Below are 17,527 nucleotides of genomic sequence, written 5' to 3' on the forward strand. Positions count from 1 at the left end.
AGAAATTTGAGTGGGTGGGGCGAGGGAGGGAGAAATTTGAGTGAGTGGGGTGGGGGAGAGGGAGGGAGAAATTTGAGTGAGTGGGGGTAGGGGAGAGGGAGGGAGAAATTTGAGTGAGTGGGGTGGGGGGAGGGAGGGAGAAATTTGAGTGAGTGGGGGTGGGGGAGAGGGAGAAATTTGAGTGAGTGGGGTGGGGGGAGGGAGAAATTTGAGTGAGTGGGGTGGGGGAGAGGGAGGGAGAAATTTGAGTGAGTGGGGTGGGGGAGAGGGAGGGAGAAATTTGAGTGAGTGGGGGAGGGAGAGGGAGGAAATTTGAGTGGGTGGGGGAGAGGGAGGAAATTTGAGTGGGTGGGGGGGAGAGGGAGGAAATTTGAGTGGGTTTGGGGGGGAGGAAATTTGAGGGAGTGGGGGGAGAGGGAGGGAGGAAATTTGAGTGGATGGGGGGGGAGAGGGAAGGAGGAAATTTGAGGGAGTGGGGGGAGAGGGAGGGAGGAAATTTGAGTGGGTGGGGGGGAGAGGGAGGGAGGAAATTTGAAGGGGGAGAGGGAGGAAATTTGAAGGGTGGGAGAGGAAGGAAATTTGGGGGGGAGAGGAAGGGAGGGAATTTGAAGGGGGAGAGGAAGGAAATTTGGGGGGGGGAGAGGAAGGGAGGAAATTTGAAGGGGGAGAGGAAGGAAATTTGAGGGAGGGAAGGGAGAGGTAGGAATTTGAGGGGGGGAGAGGAAGGGAGGAAATTTGAGGGAGGGGGGAGAGGAAGGGAGGAAATTTGAGGGGGGAGAGGAAGGAAATTTGAGGGAGGGGGGAGGAAGGAAGTTTGAGGGAGGGGGAGAGGAAGGAAATTTGAGGGGGGGAGGAAATTGGAGGGGGGAGGAAGGAAATTGGAGGGGGGGAGAAGACAATGAGAGGGAGGGGGAGAAGAAGGAAATTGGAGGGGGGAGAAGACAATGAGAGGGAGGGGGAGAAGAAGGAAATTGAAGGGGGGTAGGGGGAGAGATTGACATCCATCACACACACACACAATGCACCTCTTGCACACAGAAAAACACACAATGCATTACACACAGACACACATACACAAGCAATGCATCCCTTACACACAGCAACACACAATGCACCCCTTACACACACTCAGTGCATCCCTTACAGCAGTGTTTCCCAACCCAGTCCTCAAGGCACACCTACCAGTCCATGATTTAGGGGTGACCCAGTTGTGTCTAAGGTGTTTTTTCTTTTTTTTCTAAAAACACCTTAGACAAAACTGGGTAATCCTTAAATCCTGGACTGGTAGGTGTGCCTTGAGGACTGGGTTGGGAAACACTGCCTTACAGACACGCACACTGCATCCCATACATACACAAACTCACCTTGCAGCCCTTACACATACAAACACAGATTCACACAATGCATTCCTTACACACATCAGGACATCCCCCCCCCCCCCCACACACACACCCCTGTGAACAAACTCATTGGTGGAACATGAAGGTGGACCCTGGGGCCCAGACCTTGAGCTGTGTAAATGGCCCTCAAAAAATGGAGCTGCTTCCCGTTCTCCCACACCCGGGTGCAGGCGCCCTGTAGGCTTTACGTGCATGTGGGGGGTAGGGGGAGGGTTGGAGTTTGGGGGGGCCTCCATGTCCGTTTTGCTTGGGGCCCCCAAATTCCTTCAAACGGCCCTGTACACTATGCCATGTATACAGTGTCAACCTCACTCTCTCATAACACTACAACACCATGCCCTGTATACAGTGCCAGCCTCACTGTCATAACATTACTACACCATGCCCTGTATACAGTGCCAGCCTCACTCTGTCATAGCACTACTACAACATGCCCTGTATACAGTGCCAGCCTCACTGTGTCATAACACTACTACACCATGCCCTGTATACAGTGCCAGCCTCACTGTGTCATAACATTACCACACCATGCCCTGTATACAGTGCCAACCTCACTCTGTCATAACACTACTACACCATGCCCTGTATACAGTGCCAGCCTCACTCTGTCATAACACTACTACACCATGCCCTGTATACAGTGCCAGCCTCACTCTGTCATAACACTACTACACCATGCCCTGTATACAGTGCCAGCCTCACTGTCATAACACTTCTACACCATGCCCTGTATACAGTGCCAGACTCACTCTGTCATAGCACTACTACAACATGCCCTGTATACAGTGCCAGCCTCACTCTGTCATAACACTACTACACCATGCCCTGTATACAGTGCCAGCCTCACTCTGTCATAACACTACTACAACATGCCCTGTATACAGTGCCAGCCTCACTGTGTCATAACACTACTACGCCATGCCCTGTATACAGTGCCAGCCTCACTGTGTCATAACATTACCACACCATGCCCTGTATACAGTGCCAGCCTCACTCTGTCATAACACTACTACACCATGCCCTGTATACAGTGCCAGCCTCACTATGTCATAACACTACTACACCATGCCCTGTATACAGTGCCAGCCTCACTCTGTCATAACACTACTACACCATGCCCTGTATACAGTGCCAGCCTCACTGTCATAACATTACTACACCATGCCCTGTATACAGTGCCAACCTCACTGTCATAACACTACTACACCATGCCCTGTATACAGTGCCAGCCTCACTCTGTCATAACACTACTACACCATGCCCTGTATACAGTGCCAGCCTCACTCTGTCATAACACTACTACACCATGCCCTGTACACAGTGCCAACCTCACTCTGTCATAACACTACTACACCATGCCCTGTATACAGTGCCAGCCTCACTGTCATAACACTTCTACACCATGCCCTGTATACAGTGCCAGACTCACTCTGTCATAGCACTACTACAACATGCCCTGTATACAGTGCCAGCCTCACTCTGTCATAACACTACTACACCATGCCCTGTATACAGTGCCAGCCTCACTCTGTCATAACACTACTACACCATGCCCTATATACAGTGCCAACCTCACTCTGTCATAACACTACTACACCATGCCCTGTATACAGTGCCAGCCTCACTGTGTCATAACACTACTACACCATGTCCTGTATACAGTGCCAGCCTCACTGTCATAACACTACTACACCATGCCCTGTATACAGTGCCAACCTCACTGTCATAACACTACTACACCATGCCCTGTATACAGTGCCAGTCTCACTGTCATAACACTACTACACCATGCCCTGTATACAGTGCCAGCCTCACTGTCATAACACTACTACACCAGGCCCTGTATACAGTGCCAGCCTCACTCTGTCATAACACTACTACACCATGCCCTGTATACAGTGCCAGCCTGTGTCATAACACTACTACACCATGCCCTGTATACAGTGCCAGCCTCACTCTGTCATAACATTACTACACCATGCCCTGTATACAGTGCCAGCCTCACTGCCATAACACTACTACACCATGCCCTGTATACAGTGCCAGCCTCACTCTGTCATAACACTACTACACCATGCCCTGTATACAGTGCCAGCCTCACTGTCATAACACTACTACACCATGCCCTGTATACAGTGCCAGACTCACTGTGTCATAACACTACTACACCATGCCCTGTATACAGTGCCAGCCTCACTGTGTCATAACACTACTACACCATGCCCTGCATACAGTGCCAGCCTCACTGTCATAACACTACTACACCATGCCCTGTATACAGTGCCAGCCTCACTGTGTCATAACACTTCTACACCATGCCCTGTATACAGTGCCAGCCTCACTCTGTCATAACACTACTACACCATGCCCTGTATACAGTGCCAACCTCACTCTGTCATAACACTACTACACCATGCCCTGTATACAGTGCCAGCCTCACTGTGTCATAACACTACTACACCATGCCCTGTATACAGTGCCAGCCTCACTCTGTCATAACACTACTACACCATGCCCTGTATACAGTGCCAGCCTCACTGTCATAACATTACTACACCATGCCCTGTATACAGTGCCAGCCTCACTGTCATAACACTACTACACCACGCCCTGTATACAGTGCCAGCCTCACTGTGTCATAACACTACTACACCATGCCCTGCATACAGTGCCAGCCTCACTGTCATAACACTACTACACCATGCCCTGTATACAGTGCCAGCCTCACTGTGTCATAACACTTCTACACCATGCCCTGTATACAGTGCCAGCCTCACTCTGTCATAACACTACTACACCATGCCCTGTATACAGTGCCAACCTCACTCTGTCATAACACTACTACACCATGCCCTGTATACAGTGCCAGCCTCACTGTCATAACATTACTACACCATGCCCTGTATACAGTGCCAGCCTCACTGTCATAACATTACTACACCATGCCCTGTATACAGTGCCAACCTCACTCTGTCATAACACTACTACACCATGCCCTGTATACAGTGCCAGCCTCACTGTCATAACATTACTACACCATGCCCTGTATACAGTGCCAGCCTCACTGTCATAACACTACTACACCACGCCCTGTATACAGTGCCAGCCTCACTGTGTCATAACACTACTACACCATGCCCTGCATACAGTGCCAGCCTCACTGTCATAACACTACTACACCATGCCCTGTATACAGTGCCAGCCTCACTGTGTCATAACACTTCTACACCATGCCCTGTATACAGTGCCAGCCTCACTCTGTCATAACACTACTACACCATGCCCTGTATACAGTGCCAACCTCACTCTGTCATAACACTACTACACCATGCCCTGTATACAGTGCCAGCCTCACTGTCATAACATTACTACACCATGCCCTGTATACAGTGCCAACCTCACTCTGTCATAACACTACTACACCATGCCCTGTATATGTTATATCGGCAGACAATCAATTAATGAGAATTACTGTTTCACAATACTGGTTCCAAAATATTTTGATTTTCTCAAATATTGTGAACATGAAGGAGAGGTTACACTGTTCCTATAGCTTTATCCCAGTTGTTAAACCCTCCATGAGAGAAACACAACAGATAATGTGACCTGACCCATTACTTGCCATTACCCCTGTGCCAGGTAAATGTTTAACCCTATAAACAGGAAAGAATATCCATAAGAAGAGGTTATTAGTATTTGCTGTCAGTCACTAAATGTTTTATTTCTCTCTCTGTTAGTGTTTCCCCCAGATTAGAGCACGAGGAGGTAAATAAATGTTTCCCAAAGCTTTATCCCAGCTGTTAACCCCTCCATGTCCTGACCGGAGAGGATTATTATATAATTAATAGTACAGTTCTTACTCCAGCTCCTGCAGGGTACAGTTTGGGTGCCGGAGACCCTCACACAGACGCTTTACTCCTGAGTCCTGCAGTTTATTCTCTGACAGATCCAGTTTGGTCAGAGATCGGTTTGTGATAATAACAGAGCGTAGATCCTCACAGCAGGATGGGGTCAGATCACAGCGCTCCAACCTGCAGAGAGATGGGAGAAACACAACAGATAATGTGACCTGACCCATTACTTGCCATTACCCCAGTGCCGGGTAAATGTTTAACCCTATAAACAGGAAAGAATATCCATAGGGAAAGGTTATTAGTATTTGCTGTCAGTCACTAAATGTTTTATTTCTCTCTCAGTTCGTATTTCCCTCAGATTAGAGCACGAGGAGGTAAATAAATGTTTCCCAAAGCTTTATCCCAGTTGTTAACCCCTCCATGTCCGGACCGGAGAGGATTATTATATAATTAATAGTACAGTTCTCACCGCAGCTCCTGCAGGGTACAGTTTGGGTGCCGGAGACCCTCACACAGACGCTTTACTCCTGAGACCCCCAGCAGGTCATTCTCTGACAGATCCAGTTTGGTCAGAGATCGGTTTGTGATAATAACAGAGCGTAGATCCTCACAGCAGGATGGGGTCAGATCACAGCGATACAACCTGCAGAGAGATGGGAGAAACACAACAGATAATGTGACCTGACCCATTACTTGCCATTACCCCTGTGCCAGGTAAATGTTTAACCCTATAAACAGGAAAGAATATCCATAGGGAAAGGTTATTAGTATTTGCTGTCAGTCACTAAATGTTTTATTTCTCTCTCAGTTCGTGTTTCCCCAGATTAGAGCACGAGGAGGTAAATAAATGTTTCCCAAAGCTTTATCCCAGTTGTTAACCCCTCCATGTCCTGACCGGAGAGGATTATTATATAATTAATAGTACAGTTCTCACCGCAGCTCCTGCAGGGTACAGTCTGGGTGCCTGAGACCCTCACACAGACGCTTTACTCCTGAGACCCCCAGCAGGTCATTCTCTGACAGATCCAGTTTGGTCAGAGATCGGTTTGTGATAATAACAGAGCGTAGATCCTCACAGCAGGATGGGGTCAGATCACAGCGCTCCAACCTGCAGAGAGATGGGAGAAACACAACAGATAATGTGACCTGACCCATTACTTGCCATTACCCCTGTGCCAGGTAAATGTTTAACCCTATAAACAGGAAATAATATCCATAGGGAAAGGTTATTAGTATTTGCTGTCAGTCACTAAATGTTTTATTTCTCTCTCAGTTCGTATTTCCCTCAGATTAGAGCACGAGGAGGTAAATAAATGTTTCCCAAAGCTTTATCCCAGTTGTTAACCCCTCCATGTCCGGACCGGAGAGGATTATTATATAATTAATAGTACAGTTCTCACCGCAGCTCCTGCAGGGTACAGTTTGGGTGCCGGAGACCCTCACACAGACGCTTTACTCCTGAGTCCTGCAGCAGGTCATTCTCTGACAGATCCAGTTTGGTCAGAGATCGGTTTGTGATAATAACAGAGCGTAGATCCTCACAGCAGGATGAGGTCAGATCACAGCCCTCCAACCTGCAGAGAGATGGGAGAAACACAACAGATAATGTGACCTGACCCATTACTTGCCATTACCCCTGTGCCAGGTAAATGTTTAACCCTATAAACAGGAAAGAATATCCATAGGGAAAGGTTATTAGTATTTGCTGTCAGTCACTAAATGTTTTATTTCTCTCTCAGTTCGTGTTTCCCCAGATTAGAGCACGAGGAGGTAAATAAATGTTTCCCAAAGCTTTATCCCAGCTGTTAACCCTTCCATGTCCTGACCGGAGAGGATTATTATATAATTAATAGTACAGTTCTCACCGCAGCTCCTGCAGGGTACAGTCTGGGTGCCTGAGACCCTCACACAGACGCTTTACTCCTGAGACCCCCAGACGGTAATTCTCTGACAGATCCAGTTTGGTCAGAGATCGGTTTGTGATAATAACAGAGCGTAGATCCTCACAGCAGGATGGGGTCAGACCACAGCCCTCCAACCTGCAGAGAGATGGGAGAAACACAACAGATAATGTGACCTGACCCATTACTTGCCATTACCCCTGTGCCAGGTAAATGTTTAACCCTATAAACAGGAAATAATATCCATAGGGAAAGGTTATTAGTATTTGCTGTCAGTCACTAAATGTTTTATTTCTCTCTCAGTTCGTATTTCCCTCAGATTAGAGCATGAGGAGGTAAATAAATGTTTCCCAAAGCTTTATCCCAGCTGTTAACCCCTTAAGGACAGAGCTCCAGAAGCTTTTCTTTCACTTAATGACAGCATTTTTTGCTGTTTGCATTCAACTGCAATTTGAATTTTACCAATTTATTGCACCGACGCATATAATATACCGTTTTTTAAAGGACAGAAAGGGCTTTAATTTGATGTAACATATATATATACATAAATGCTTATACAAAAAAGAGAAGTCCTGCGCTTACTCCCATTACTGCTGGGCCAGCAGTAAGGACTACAATACACATCAGCCCCAATATATAGTAAAAACCAAAGAAAAGAAAATGTTACCTGCGCTCTCTCCTTAATCCCCATGTATATTTAGACAAATGGAGGTCACTTAGTTGCTCCAATGGCCATTGGAGGGAATGCCCGCCTGCCAACGTCAAGGCAGACCCCCCTAAAGCGGGTCCTAACACTGACCCTTCAGCCTGCTTCCTTGAGCTTCTGGCAAAGTGTTAGGACCCGCTTTAGGGGGGTCTGCCTTGACATTGGCAGGCGGGCATTCCCTCCAATGGCCATTGGAGCAACTAAGTGACCTCCATTTGTCTAAATATACATGGGGATTAAGGAGAGAGCGCAGGTAACATTTTCTTTTCTTTGGTTTATACATAAATGCTTATTTATTATAAAAAAAATACAGAAATGAATTTTTTTTATTTTTTTTTTTTACAGTTTTTTGCAATAATAATGTGTGCACAATTAGTGCAGGTTAAGGAAAGTAATTAAAAATAAATTCATTTAGTTGTTCTGATTTACAGAATATATAATGTGTCTGGGATTTTAAGTTTATTTTGGTAGTTACAGGTCACAAAGCACAGTGAGTAAAATAAACTTTTAATGTGGAGCGATTTTCGAATTTGGTATGTTTGTCTTATAAGCTTAATAGCCATAAAAAAAAACAAAATTGCCACACAAAAGTATATATTTATATAAAGTAGACCTCACAGACTATTGTCCTAAGGTTGTTTTGACACTTTCTAAGTAGCCATTTCACCGCCAATCTCTGCTAAATATTGGAGTAAAATTTAGTTTTTGGGGTTTTTTGGCACACAAACTTATAACAAAGAACTTCTCATGTGTATTTTGTAAAGTTGGTGTGTGTTATTCCTGTACAATGTTTTATTTTGTGTTCAGTTACTTGTGCTGAGAGTACAATGATACCCCCATTGTATGTCTTTGGTACTATTTTGTGAAGCTACAGTGCCATACAGGAGACCTGTTCTTTTCAGTATTCACAGTCGAATTGTAAGAGACGGATTTAATGAGCCTATGCTTCCATTTGGGGTATTATAGTAGTTTGACTGTTCAAAAAAACTCCACAAAGGCCTACCATTTGTAAAAGTAGACACTCCAGGGTATCTTGTATGGTGCATATTATGCCTTAAAGGACCACTATAGGCACCCAGACCACTTCAGCTGAGAAACTGCTATGTTTATACTGAGGATTAATCCATCCTCTAGACCCTCTAGTGGCTGTCTCATTAAAAATAGAAAATCACAGTGAGAAGACGCCAGCGTCCATAGGATAATGCTTTCCTATTGATTTCCCATTGATAATGCTTTCCTATGAGACCGGCTGAATGCGTGCGCGGCTCCTGCCGATGACGTCGCGAGGAAGGAGGAGAGGAGGAGGAAAGTTCCCTGCCCGGCGCTGGAGAAAGGTAAGTGTTTAACCCCTTCCTTTCTCCAGAGTCCGGCGGGATTGGGACCCTGAGGGCGGGGGCACCCTCAGGGCACTATAGTGCCAGGAAAACGAGTATGTTTTCCTGGCACTATAGTGGTCCTTTAACATGTCCCCATTGTTTTCACCAATATATGCCAAAGTATGTGGTAAAAAATAATTTTGTGCATTTTTTACATACGGATTGCATTTTTGCTGGGCATTTTGTATATTTCATATGTGCCACTAAGTTCAAACCCCCCAAATTATGCTCAGCTAAGTCTTCTGAGTAAAATGACACCCCCATTGTATGTCTTTGGCACTAGTTCGTGAAGCTACAGTGCCATATAGGAGACCTGTCCTTTTCAGTACTCACAGTAGAATTTTGAGAGACGGATTTAATGAGCCTATGCTTCCATTTGGGGTATTATAACAGTTTGACTGTTCAAAAAAAACCCACAAAGGCCTACCATTTGTAAAAGTAGACACTCCAGGGTATCTCATAAGGTGCATATTGTGCCTTAACATGCCCCCATTTTTTCACCAATAGATGCCAAAGTATGTGGTATAAAATTATTTTGTGCGTTTTTTTACATATGGATTGCATTTGTGCTGGGCATTTTGTATATTTCATATGTGCCACTAAGTTCAAACCCCCCAAATTATGCTCAGCTAAGTCTTCTGAGTAAAATGACACCCCCATTGTATGTCTTTGGCACTAGTTCGTGAAGCTACAGTGCCATATAGGAGACCTGTCCTTTTCAGTATTCACAGTAGAATTTTGAGAGACGGATTTAATGAGCCTATGCTTCCATTTGGGGTATTATAACAGTTTGACTGTTCAAAAAAAAACCACAAAGGCCTACCATTTGTAAAAGTAGACACTCCTGGGCAGTGGTGTATCCTGGTTTTGTGCTGCCCTAGGCAGGACAAAACTCAGGCGCCCCCCAGATTAATGTAGTTGTTCTAATGCCCATAGCTAATTCCTGCAGGCTTTTCAGAAAAGGAGATGTGTACATTGCTGCCTAGGAACACCTTTAGTGGCAGTCATTCAGACAGTCACTAGAGTTGCTTAATGAGACTGGAGCAGCGCTGGAATAAAGGTGGTTAAAATCACCTTTTACTACTCTGACCAAAAGGACAGCCACCTAAACTATGCCTTAAAAAAACAAAAAACTATAGTGTCAGGAATACACGTTTGTATTCCTGACACCATAGTGTTCCCTTCCGTAAATGTTAAATATAACTTTTAAAACACGCTGTCAAGGTTATTCTCTTAAGTAATAATTGCTAGGAAAAGTGCATTTTTAAAATATAGGCCTAAAAAGTTATATTGGAAAAATTATCTGTGACGAAACCAATCTCGCCACATTGTATTGGAGGAGCCTGGTTGCCCGCCTGCTGCCTCTGGACTATGGACCGGCAGCTAAAGGGTTAATTTTACTGTGCAGAAGGATTTATTTCTCCCTTTCTGCACAGCAGTTCGGTAGATTCCATCTACCGAACAAACAGCGGTTCACCAACATCCCCAGAGCCGTGGGAAGCCGGCTGGCGCTGTTAATTGGCCACCCAGAAGCTGGAGTGTGCTGCCAATTTACCTCCCTGAAGCTGCGGTTAATTGCCTGTTAACTGTGTGGCCGCTGTTACACTTAGCGGCCGCTAGGTGGCGCTGTTCTGGAGCTCCCCGGGCAGCCAGCACTTTTCTGCCCGGCTTTCATGCACCAAAATCGGACACTTTTCCGTGCAGGCACCGCTGAACCTCCAGCCCCTGGTTCTCATTCGTATGAATTTGGTGAATGCAGGGAAATTCGGTAGTTTGTTTTATGTGAACTGTAGTAACCCAGATAGCAAGGCCATGGAGCCTGTTAATCCACCACCCCTTTAATTAATCCACCCCCCCTTTAATTAATCCACCCCCCTTTAATTAATCCACCACCCCTTTAATTAATCCACCCTCCCTCTAATTAATCCACCCCCTCTAATTAATCCACACACACCCTCTAATTAATCCACACACCCCTCTAATTAATCCACCACCCCTTTAATTAATCCACCCCCTTTAATTAATTCACCCTCCCTCTAATTAATCCACACACCCCCTCTAATTAGCCATAAACCCCATCTAATTAATCCACACCCCCCTCTAATTAATCCATAAACCCCATCTAATTAATCCACACCCCCCTCTAATTAATCCACACCCCCCTCTAATTAATCCACCCCCCCCTCTAATTAATCCACACCCCCCTCTAATTAATCCACCCCCCTTTAATTAATCCACCACCCCTTTAATTAATTCACCCCCCCCCTTTAATTAATTAAGTCCCAGACATAAAATACCGGTATCTACTCACAGTTCAAAGAGTCCGACCACTGGGGGCCTCACCGCCCGGAATGGATCCTTCCGCTGAAGATCCGTGAAGGCAGACTGACGGCGCTGCGCACGTCGTCATCACGCTGCGCACGTCGTCATCACGCTGCGCGTTGCCACGGTCCGCAACGCTCCTCCTCATAGAAGAAGGAAGTCCCGCCGGGCCGCAAAGGTAAAATGCCTAGGTCTTATTTTCGGGGTAGGGCTTATATTGCAGCCCACCCCGAAAATTCGGCTAGGGCTTATTTTCGGGGTAGGTCCTATTTTCGGGGAAACACGGTAAAGAATCTCTTCCTTCCTGAAGAAACCTGTGTCCATCTTTCTGTGCTTGGCTTCCGTCAGTTTCTCCGGTATCAAAACAATATTACCAGTGACCGATGTAGTAAATTCGAATAAATGTTCCATTTGCAAAAAAAAATTCTGGCCCATCTGTGGTTTATGGTATTTTTAAGATGTAGACTTATTGTATCACACTAGCCATGCACAGGTAGATTGTCTGGCATGTTGTTTTGGTGTTTGGCTTTTAACTTTGTCTTTACACAATATAGAAATGTATATTAATGCTTCTGTATATGAAGCGATCACAATAACACTTATTTTTCACTTTTTTAAAAAAAATCAGGCTAAACAAAAATTGGTAATTAACAATATGACATCTGAAAAGCACATGAAAGGATGCTGTATGATTTAAAAAAAGAACACACTACATGAAGGTCCTGTTCACTAGAATGTGTAGTCATGAATGTAACCAGTAAAACTTTGTTTTTACAGCCACTGGTTGGCCCATTCATATTTTAAAACTTGTTTAATTTTGTTATAGCATGACTTGTAGTCTTGTTTTTAACTTGTCTATAATACATATTTTTGTATGACACTTAGTGTGTTTTTTCAGTGATTATTGAATTTTAATGGTCTAAGATAATTAATGTAAACAGGCAAACGTAACCCGAATGATTTGTCTCAGTCTTGCCTTCTATACTACCTGCACCATAGGCAACATTTATTTGTCTTTAGACTTTCTTGAGAAGCGGTAACTAGCCAGTGTTGCACATATACACCAGATATTAAGTGCACACCCCAAATGTACTATTTAGCACCCAAAGAATTAGAATTTTTTAAAACTGCAATGTAACCACAGTATTTGACGGTTCTATTTGACTCTCAGATATGAAGAGCAGGCCCCAAAATGTACTATTTAGCAGCAAAACAATTAGAATGTTTACCACTGCGCAGTAAGCGCACTATTTGACGCTTCGATTTGACTCTCAGATATGAAGAGCACGCCCAAAATGTACTATTTAGCAGATTAGCAGCAAAACAATTAGAATGTTTACAACTGCGCTGTAAGCGCACTATTTAACGCTTCTATTTGACTCTCAGATATGAAGTGCACCCCACTAATGTACTATTTAGCACCAAAAAAAATTTACTTTTTAAAACTCCGATGTAACCGCAGTATTTGAAGCTTCTATTTGACTCTCAGATATGAAGTGCACCCCACTAATGTACTAGTTTGCAGAATTCTTTCCTAAGCTGTCCCTCACAGCGGCAGCATCCTCTCCCTATACTAATAAGAGCTCATGTGAGTGCGGCGCTACGCGACTCCAGCTTATATATAGAGGCTGGGTCACATGCTGCACTGGCCAATCACAGCCATGCCATTAGTAGGCATGGCTGTGATGGCTTCTAAGGGCACACGAGTCAAAAGCTTGTTTATTGGCTGCCCTGCAGCCTTTCAAAACGCGCCATTAAATCGCCAAACACCGAACGCCAACCCAAACATACAGTGATATGTCCGTGTTTGGGTCCAGGGTCCAAAATCCGTAATGTTCGGTACGAATCCGAACGTTACAGTCCGGGTTCGCTCAACTCTAGAGATGAACAGTAATTAACTCCATTATCTCCTAAGCAGAGGGGAGGGATTGTGTGGAATGTATGGGAGTGACTCATTACCTGACTGTTTATTGGCTGTTTACTTTTTTCCCTGTGCCAAACAAGGTCCACCTGGGTGGTAACTTTGTGGAAAAACTTGTATAAAAGACCAGCCTGGCCCATTAAAGGACAGTTCTGCTCCTAATACAGAGTGTTGTCCAGTTATTAGGAAGGCTGATGGGAGATTCGTGTATTATTCTATACCTCTGTCTGTATTCCTGAAGTATCCTGCTTGTTCCCGAGTAGCTGTTGGAGTAACAGTGAGAGACAGAATAACAAAAAAATCCAGAAAAACGCATGTCAAACAAGTTATAAATTGATTTGCATGTCAATGAGTGAAATAAGTATTTGATCCCCTATCGATCAGCAAGATTTCTGGCTCCCAGGTGTCTTTTTTATATAGGTAACGAGCTGAGATTAGGAACACTCTCTCCTAAAGGGAGTGCTCCTAATCTCAGCTTGTTACCTGTACAAAAGACACCTGTCCACAGAATCAGATTCTCCACAATGGCCAAGACCAAAGAGCTGTCCAAGGATGTCAGGGACAAGATTGCAGACCTATACAAGGCTGGAATGGGCTACAAGACTATCGCCAAGCAGCTTGGTAAGAAGGTGAAAACAGTTGGTGAGATTATTTGCAAAACACAAAATTACTGTCAGTTTCCCTCGGTCTGGTGCTCCATGCAAGATATCACCTTGTGGAGTTTCAATGATTATGAGAACAGAGAGGAATCAGCCCAGAACTACATGGGAGGATCTTGTTAATGATCTCAATGTAGCTGGGACCATAGTCACCATAAAAACAATTGGTAACACACTACGCCGTGATGGACTGAAATCCTGCAGCGCCTGCAAGGTCTCCCTGCTCAAGAAAGCACATGTACAGACCCATCTGAAGTTTGCCAATGAACATCTCAATGATTCAGAGGAGAACTGGGTAAAAGTGTTGTGGTCAGATGAGACCAAAATTGACCTCTCTGGCATCAACTCAACTCGCTGTGTTTGGAGGAGGAGGAATGCTGCCTATGACCCCCAAGAGCACCATCCTCACCGTCCAACATGGAGGTGGAAACATTATGCTTTGGGGGTGTTTTTCTGCTAAGGTGACATGAAAACTGCACCGCATTGAAGGGACGATGGACGGGGCCATGTACCATCAAGTCTTGGGTGAGAAACTCCTTCCCTCAGCAGGGCATTGAAAATGGGACGTGGATGGGTATTCCAGCATTACAATGACCCAAAACACACAGCTAAAGCAACAAAGGAGTGGCTCAAGAAGCACTAGCCTAACCAGTCTCCAGACCTTAATCCCATAGAATATCTGTGGAGGGAGCTGAAGGTTCGAGTTGCCAAACGTCAGCCTCGAAACCTTAATGACTTCAAGAGGATCTGCAAAGAGGAGTAGAACAAAATCCCTCCTAAGATGTGGGCAAACCTGGTGGCCAACTACAAGAAACGTCTGACCTCTGTTATTGCCAACAAGGGTACTCCAACAAGTAATAAGTTGAAGGGGTCAAATACTTATTTCACTCATTGACATGCAAATCAATGTATAACTTTTGACATTCAATTTTGTTTTTTTTTTGTTTTGTTATTCTGTCTCTCACTGCTAAAAAAAAATCCCTACCATTGAAATTATAGACTGATCATTTGTCAGTGGGCAAATATTCAAAATCAGCAAGACATCAAATACTTTTATCCCTCACTGTGTAATCCTGCTACACTCAGTCATATTAACTGCCCCCCCCCCCCCAATCCTGCTGCACTTTCATCCCTTCAGCGTCACACTTAGGGCAATCTTTACACATGGACACGCAGGGCAGTTGCCCAGGGGCCCCTACATGCACAGGGGCACCACTGTGTTCCCCATGTGCCAAGGCCCCAACCATTCACTCCCTCGCAGTCACTCACCCTGTCACAGTGACCCCTAAATACATTTATAGAACATAGCTTTGCCATAAAGCTTTTTTTATCCAATCAAAATATTAATTTCTGTTTGCAATAACGCCTTCACTCTGACACTTATGTATATGTAAAGGCTGGAAGAGTCTCTTTGGCGTAACGCGCGTTTCCCTGGAAGAGCCTTTTTGGCGAAACGTGCGTTGGGACTTTATGCATGGGGTTGGATAAAAGATATGGGATGACATTTTGCCCATACTTTCTGAGACAATACCACCAATACTAGACGTTTATACATGTATTCTTTACACGAGTATTCTCTGTTGATCGTTTGATTGTTTTCACCTCACCCACGAGGTGTTCTCAATCAATTATCTTTATTCTTCTTTATTTTTTTATTTTCATTATATATTCTTTCAAGGATATCTTATATTTCCTCTAAGTGACGGGAGGGGGGTCTAGTGTTTATTAAGGGTTGCCCTCGAAGGCATAAGTGTAGAGCTGGGCTGTACTTGCTTATCTATACTTTGGAATCTCAATCCGCTTCAACAGACGACTTGCAATATTATAACCTTTATCTCACTTTGCTTTCCCTCTGCAGGCAATTTATAAGTTACCATTTGTTATTTACTTTTCGTTACTTTACCTTCTTATATTTATTTTACTCATTACTAATTACTAAGTGGATAGTCTCTGATTCTATTTTCCTTATCTCATCTTATTTTTTCTTCTTACATTGTTTAATTTTATTTATTCACCATTATTAGTTTTTTTTATGTATACATTTTTTCTATAGCATAGTTTTGTAGGATTTATTCCTAATATAGATACTCTATTTGATAGTCTTTGAGATTGAGGGTATATATATATATATATATATATATATGTGTTAAGGCGGAGCCTGTAGTTGTGGGAGGGGTTAACCGGCCTATTTATACCCAGACCTACCTCTAATGAGGGCCGAGATTGACCCAGACTCCACTGCGTCCATTTCCAGTTCCGGTCCAGCAGCAACCTCAATGCCAACAAGGAAACTCCTACTGCATGCAGCCAGCACCATCCCGACGAACGGAGTGTCCCCCTTCCCGACGGCATTCAGCCAGCCGCAGTCAGGTCCTGCACCAGGACCATGAGTAATTTCGGGCAGTTGCTGTGCTTCCGCCAGCTCGTTGCCACCGTCACTTCCAGGCTACAATTACTACCGGTCACGTGAGTACCCAGCACACGCCTCCTTCTGGGTCACTCCGTAACTCCGGACACACAGTCAGGGGAGCGGAGGGGCTGGCAAGCACACTCAAGTGCCAAATGCCAAACCCCTCCCCCACACAAGTTCTATACACGTCGGACACACAGTCCACCAATCAGGGGAGCGGAGAGGCCGGCAAGCACACACTCACAAGTGCCGAATGCCGAGCCCCCACCCCCACCCCCGGTCTTCACAAACTCACGGCTATAAACACAGACCCCCACTAGCTCATGAGTCTAATTGCACTTAGCCCATGTTTCCTTTCCTGTCATTTGTTATGGTAACCACTTTCCTGTTCTAAATTATGTCTACAATAAATATATCCACATGGCAATTTTAAAGTATGCACAATTACAGTTTCCTCCTTCTCTAATAGACCAACCATCACTCCCCACCACAATATATTCAAAGTCTGGGGGAGGAGAGGGAGGGAGGTAGGGAGGGAGAGAGAGAAGTTTGTTATTAAAGGGACCACACACAGACAAAAAAAAAAAAGTGTTTAACCGAGTTCCCCATACTTGTATTTTATCTAGGCAATCCCTAACATAGGATACCTAATCATTGCGTACCGCACTACCATAAATACATAGGTAAGTAAGAAAAAGAATCTTGTCAATGCAATATCACGGTCGCATACTCACTCTAATCATCACTTTGGCTTTCCGGGACAACGCATAGTCCGCAAACTTCAACCCCATATCCACCGGACAAGTTTCGTGCAGGTAATACATTCCCACACGGCCACACTTACGTACGTCAAAAAAAATAAAAAATGTAACTGTTCCTCTTCGTAGGTCTCTAAGCCATCTCAGGCAACCCACGTGCCATAACAGTCTGGAAAACATTAATTCCTTCCGTAGATCAAGGCAATTGCGCAAACTTGCT

General features: G+C 44.7%; 1 protein-coding gene across 1 annotated transcript in view; it reads right to left on the bottom strand.

The window, feature by feature from the left end:
• Positions 1-17,527, bottom strand: part of LOC134574847 (NACHT, LRR and PYD domains-containing protein 3-like) — a 176,717-nt gene that overhangs the window by 110,540 nt on the left and 48,650 nt on the right. Inside the window, exons 2-6 of the mRNA XM_063433904.1 lie at positions 7,120-7,293; positions 6,655-6,828; positions 6,189-6,362; positions 5,724-5,897; positions 5,261-5,431 (exon numbers count right to left, since the gene is read on the bottom strand). Coding sequence (XP_063289974.1) covers positions 5,261-5,431; positions 5,724-5,897; positions 6,189-6,362; positions 6,655-6,828; positions 7,120-7,293 — 867 coding nt within the window. The remainder of the gene's footprint in view (positions 1-5,260; positions 5,432-5,723; positions 5,898-6,188; positions 6,363-6,654; positions 6,829-7,119; positions 7,294-17,527) is intronic.

The sequence above is a fragment of the Pelobates fuscus genome, chromosome 10 (assembly GCF_036172605.1).
Source record: "Pelobates fuscus isolate aPelFus1 chromosome 10, aPelFus1.pri, whole genome shotgun sequence".
Taxonomy (NCBI): domain Eukaryota; kingdom Metazoa; phylum Chordata; class Amphibia; order Anura; family Pelobatidae; genus Pelobates; species Pelobates fuscus.